At 39.7% G+C, this 6,505-nt stretch overlaps 1 protein-coding gene across 1 annotated transcript in view; it reads left to right on the top strand.

The window, feature by feature from the left end:
* The first annotated feature begins 1,306 nt into the window (after positions 1–1,306).
* The window catches only part of LOC106874456 (tumor necrosis factor receptor superfamily member 16), a 158,022-nt gene continuing 152,823 nt past the window's right edge, over positions 1,307–6,505 (top strand). Inside the window, exon 1 of the mRNA XM_052966222.1 lies at positions 1,307–1,909. Within this exon, the coding sequence (XP_052822182.1) occupies positions 1,877–1,909 (33 nt within the window). The 5' untranslated portion in view covers positions 1,307–1,876. The remainder of the gene's footprint in view (positions 1,910–6,505) is intronic.

Raw genomic sequence — 6,505 nt, 5'->3', positions numbered from 1 at the left:
GTTCTTGTGACCCGCCCAACTGCTAAGTTACTGAGTATAAACAAAATAAGCATAGACATGCACATATGTTTACACAAACAATGTTGTTGGCACTCCGTCGGTTACGACGACGAGGGTTCCAGTTGATCCGATCAACGGAACAGCCTTCTCGTGAAATTAACTGGCAAGTGGCTGAGCACTCCACAGACACGTATACCTTTAACGTAGTTCTCGGGGAGAGATTCAGCGTGACACAGAGTGTGACAAGGCTGACCCTTTGAAATACAGGTACAACAGAAACAGGAAGTAAGAGTGAGAGAAAGTTGTGGTGAAAGAGTACAGCAGGGTTCGCCACCATCCTCTGCCGGAGCCTCGTGGAGCTTTAGGTGTTTTCGCTCAATAAATACTCACAACGCCCGGTCTGGGAATCGAAACCGCGATCCTACGGCCGCGAGTCTGGTGCCCTAACCACTGGGCCATTGCGCCTCTACACACAAACAATACATACATGCGTACTCGTATACATATGTATGTATATATGTAGATCCGGTTTCGTTACCATTTCTCGTTCAACCAAATTTCATTCATAAGGTATAAGAAGAACCTCACCACATGGTATCACGGGCTCTGGGATTGAACATAAAACCAAGATGTTGCAAAGCGAACTTGTTTACCACACAGCCATGCCTGCATCGTACAGTTAGATTTTTAAACGCGATAAGAACTGTAAAGCAAAATATACATAAACACACACACATACACATACCTGAATATATACATACATGCATGTGTGTGTGTGTGTGTGTGTGTGTGTGTGTGTGTGAATACACCATGTATCTATGCACGCATGTGGTGGTGGACTTGGAATGAAGCTCTAGGATCTTGAGTAACTCTAAAATTTCCAGCTAATAAAGATTGTGTGTACGTGCGTTTGTGTGTGCTGCGCGTTTGTGTACGTGTATGAGAGAGATCGCAAAGGAAAATGTGCAAGAGAGAGAGTGGAAGAAAGTAGAAAGAGCGGAAGGAAGCAAACAAGAAAGAGAAAGAGAAAAAAAAACATTAGATGAAAGAGTTTGAGAGAACCGAAGAGACGAGAAGAGAATAGTTTGCGGTGTGTTGTCAAAAAAATAAAAATAAATAAAAGTCATAAACGGCTAAAGAAATAAAAGTACTCTCTTATTCACTTTTACTCTCTCTATCTATCTTTCTCTCTTAGTTTTTATCTATCTATCACTCAATCTCTTTGAATCTGGCTGTTTCTTTCTGTCTTTCTCAAAGCGCCTCTCTCTCTCTCTTGTTTTCTATGTGTGTGTTTCTCTCTCTCTCTCCGTATATATTTCTGTCTGTTCCTGTCAGTCTGTCGTTATCTCTCCGCCTAGTCATTGAGGAGGGAGAGTTTTGGGTCGGCTGCGCTTTCATTTCTTTCCTGGGCAAACTTTATTGCCGCTAGAGGTTTAGCTTCACTTTTTCGAGGGGGGGAAACGGGGATTAAAAAAAAAACAGAAAAAGGGGGTAAAAATAAAAAAGCAGAATAAGAAGCAAATAATAACAATAACACAACCTTTAATGGTTAATAATATACGTTAATACATGCCTACATGTATACAAAGATATAACGCATACTAACAGACGTATATATTATACATAACATATATAATATGCGGCATACAAACATATGTACAAACGTAGTGTTGGTTTCTTTCTTCACTAAGCCGTGAAGTCAAGACTGGGACAATTTCCACCGGTGCAGAAAGTCCCAGCTTTTCAAACAGATCAACACTACACACACGTACATACCTCTGTTACACACCTACCCGAACGAACACGGAGCACTCTTAAAAAGAAATAATACGTCCTTAATAAGAACAAACAACAAAGCGAAAACAAAACGAAAAAAATGTATTCGTTGTTGTTGGTCATTTGTTTGCTGGTAAGTTGATTTTAATCTTTGTTTCAACTTTACAAAACACACACAAACACACATGATATATATATATATATATTTATTATTTGTTCATGTATCTATGATATAGCAGACTATGTATCGTGTATCTCTATATTATGTATATATTTATTTTAATACACACATATATACACTCATAAACACGCATACACACACGTCATAGCAAAAGTGAGTTGTATTTCAATGAAATCCGGATATTTACATATCGTTGTTGTGTTCAATATGAAAGAGAAGGGTGTTGTGTAGCGTTTGTATCTATATACTAGGATGCACGGTTAATAAAAGAACACAAAGGATACATGATATGTACATAATACATGTATTATTCTGTAAGGATACATATGTTGCTGATATTTTCATGTTATTCGCATTGAGTTCAAATTCACTAAATAGCTTTCAAACTCTTGTTGCTACCTTTTTGTATACATAGTTGTATCGAGAGTTCATTCCTAAGCCGTGTGTTTACGAAAGCGCTTACGTATACTGTTCAATATATACATATATGTATGTGTGTATATATACATATATAGTTATGTTGAGGCAAATAGGAGAAATAGAACACAAAATATAAGAATATGTATATTTTTATTAATATTTAGCCGAAGTAACAGTAACTCAAGGTCCGTACGTTATATATATAAAATGTGTGTGGATGTATGTTTGTGTGTGTTTTATCTGCCTGTAAATTAATCCATCAATGTGATCGTATCACTACACTGTTATCTGTTACAAATAATTCCTAAGGCTTCTTTAGTTTTTCTGTCTGCAAAGCATGTACATACAGTTGCGTTGAGAAGCCAGTGTTATTGTTTAGCCCCAGGTCAGCCCTAATCGAGCAAGACGTATATAAAAGTCACCATCCTAACCACCACCATGCCATCTTTTTAATGTCTAATAAGTCCTTTCCTTATTCAAGACGGTAGTTTATTTCCGGGTGATTTGGCTGTTATTTCTAGCAGATTTGACGACTACAAAGTGGTTTCCACGTTAGATATTGGAGAGCTGTGAGGAGTAGAGAAGTATAAGACTTGGTTTCAATTCCAAGCGACTGCAACTTGCGATGCTTATAACCCTCCTTATTAAAATTCTTTCCTTATATATATCCAAACATCATGTTGATGGGCCATAACCACCGAAGATTTCGGTTGATACGCTGGAATGAGTGTTCCGGCACCCTGCTTTGTAAATAACGAGGAAAAAAACAAACAGGCATTCGTGAATGATGTTATCTCGCTGTGATGCAGTGAGGAACCATATACACGACGCAGCATGGTACCTATTTACAGTTTGGTAGATGATTCAACGAAAGTTGTCTGAACGTCAGAGACACAAATGCAGTGTCGGTGGCGTGACACGAAACGCAGCTCCTTTTTTCGATTATTTAATTTAGCATACCTTCTGCATGAAAAGCATTCCAACCGTAGCCATCTCATCTTTTGTGTCTTTGGGACTACATTACACAATGTCCTTCCGTTTTTCTTGTTTAGCCCCAGGTCAAATCTGATCGAGCAGAACTTTTGATCAAAATCATTCCAGTCATGACCACCTCATCTTGTATATGAAAGACTACATTACCCCCATACTATCCTTCCTATTTTAAAACGGTAGGATGACATTTGAGGAGAGATTTGACTGCTTTTTCTAGCGGGTCGAGCTACTAGCGGTAAAGAAGTTACGTCGGATAAACGCACTATCAACTTGTCCGTGTGTTTATTGTACATTGAGAAAAATAAATATTGTTAGTAAACAAAATATGCCTTCGTGAAAACATTTACTACCTGTAACTGTGACAGCTAACCTTAAACGTTAACCTCCTACTTACTGTATACCACTAAAATTTTAATCTGTACCCTTAAAATGAAGCTTTTTGTATTGCACATGTAACGAATGTCAAAACTATTATACCACCCGCAGACACATGCACACATTCATACACCCACAGTCACAGATATGCAATCACACACTTATTCGTATATACATACGTACACACATATATACACTTATACATTCACACATGCATTACTATGCATATACATTTTCATGCATACTCATAACATTAAAACAGTTTTTGTTCACATTTTCGCACACTATCATACATTCACACACTTTCCCCTCCACACATCCATTCATATATTCTCTCATATTCTTAAACACATTCCCCCCTCTTTTACACACACACATACAGAGGACACCTTGCTTCAACTACTTGCCATCCAACTGTATCTGACTTTCGACAAGCACATCGCCTAATCTTTGCTCTCCAGCACCTAATCCGTAGAGAATCCCTCGCTCCAATCCATGATCAAGGAAAAAAAAATCGTTTGCATTCACCTCACCTTACTGGAACGATGGGGGGAGCGTGCCACTATGTGGTCATACACTCTATTAGAACTATCAACCAAATCTTCCCCATATCACACATACACACACACTACCGTCTTCAACAAAAAGCGTTGATTAATGTGGTCTGGTTTCCTTTCATATAGGGAAAAGAGGTGATAGTCTCGGTTGGAATATCCATTGATCATAGGTCTGTCTTTCCAGAGCAGCCCGTCGCTAAATAATTTTAATATGGATGGGTACGATGCTTGGGGGTTAGACGATTACACCGATCTCAGTGCTTAACTGATATTTATTCTATCGACCCCAGAAGGATGAAACGCAAAGTCGAGCTCGGCGGCATTCGAACTCAGAACGTAAGGCCGGAAGAAATGCCGCTAAGCATTTTGACCGGTATGCTTACGATTTTGCCAGCTCTGCTACGTCCTGTGTCTAAGTAACAGCAACGAGGAAACTTCAATGTGGTCACTCGTCTTGCAAGAAATAGCAACCAAATCTTTCAAATGACAGCCCTTTCTCTTAAAAATGGGAAGAACATTAAGATTGTGTATCTATCTATATCTATCTAGGCCATCCCTCAGGACGCCCCAAGATAGTGTAGTGGTCGTCATAATGAATGGATGGCCATGGCTGGAATGCATGTGATAATGGATCTGCTCGATCAGGGCTGACTGACATGAGACTAAACAATATCGTGTCAGCGAGGGAATCTCTTCGGGGTCGCTCCTCCTGCTAGAAATAGCAGCTAAATCTCCCTCAAATCACAAAGCTTACTGTCTTAAGTAAAATAGAAAAGGAAATATTTTGGTAATGCTTAATCTGGCTTGATTGATTAGGATCTGTTCGTTCGGAGCTAGTTCGGTTTTAAACAATAACAGCAACAAAACTACCCTTCAGGGACGGCCTGCAGAGGTTATGACCAGTGTATGTGTATATGTGTGTTTATATATATGTGTATGTGTGTGTGTGTGTTGGGCTGTGACCATAGCTTTTGCAAATTCTCCTGACCGGTAAGTTTTGTTGCTTTTACCTTTCTGTCCTTTACTTGTTTCAGTCATTAGACTGTGGTCATGCTGGGGCACGGCCTTGAAGAATTTCTAGTCGAATGAATCGGCCCCAGTACTATTTTTTTGGTAGCCTGGTACTTTATTGTCTTCCTGTGCCGAACCGCTAGGTTACGAGGACGTAAACACACCGACACCTGTTTGTCAAGCAGTGGTGGGACACACGCATACGACGGGCTTCTTTCAGTTTCCATCTACCAGATTCACTCACAAGTCTTTGGTCGGCTCGAGGCTATAGCAGAAGACATTTGCCCATGCAGTTAGACTGAACCTGGAACCAAGTGGCTGGGAAGCAAACTTCTTACCACACAGCCACGGGTCAGTTCCGCCTGAGCAGACCAATGACCAAAGTCATTCCAAACTTTGTCGTGTGAGATTCCGAAACTTACCCACCCGACCGACGGTTTCTGTGTTACATAGAAGTCAATTTGAAATCTTTTTTCCCGTTGCAGTATTGCATGCATGTTACGTGCCTCCGTAAAGCGGGCATTCTTTTATTCTTCTTCTTCTTTCAGTCATTTGACTGTGGCCATGCTGGAATATTAGATATACCTTATTAAATGATTAGGGAATCCAAAATGCAAGGCGGAACTCAATACCTTTGGAATGCAAAGTATTTTGTTCTTATGGGTTTAGGTGTGTGCATATATGTGTGAGTGTGTGTGTATGCGTTTATTTCTGTGTATATTTATTTTATTTGTTGAGCTCCACTTTGTTCTGATGTAATAGACTTATAATGTAAGAGATTCCAGTTGAGACCATTCTGTATTTTATTTTTAATGCTACCATTTTTAAGGTATTGTTGATTAATTCTAATCGCCCCTTTATTCTCTTTTACTCTTTTACTTGTTTCAGTCATTTGACTGTGGCCAAACTGGAGCACCGCCTTTTGTCGAGCAAATCGACCCCAGGACTTATTCTTTGTAAGCCTAGTACTTATTCTGTGGGTTCTTTTGCCGAACCGCTCAGTTACGGGGACGTAAACACACCAGCATCGGTTGTCAAGCGATGTTGGGGGGGGGGCTATAACAGACACACAAACATATATACACACACACATACATACATATATATATATACACATATATACGACGGGCTTCTTTCAGTTTCCGTCTACCAAATCCACTCATAAGGCTTTGGTCGGCCCGAGGCTATAGTA

Source organism: Octopus bimaculoides, chromosome 3 (genome assembly GCF_001194135.2).
Source record: "Octopus bimaculoides isolate UCB-OBI-ISO-001 chromosome 3, ASM119413v2, whole genome shotgun sequence".
NCBI lineage: Eukaryota > Metazoa > Mollusca > Cephalopoda > Octopoda > Octopodidae > Octopus > Octopus bimaculoides.
The sequence above is the reverse complement of the archived record's forward strand: the minus strand, read 5'-3'. Positions and strand labels throughout refer to the sequence as shown.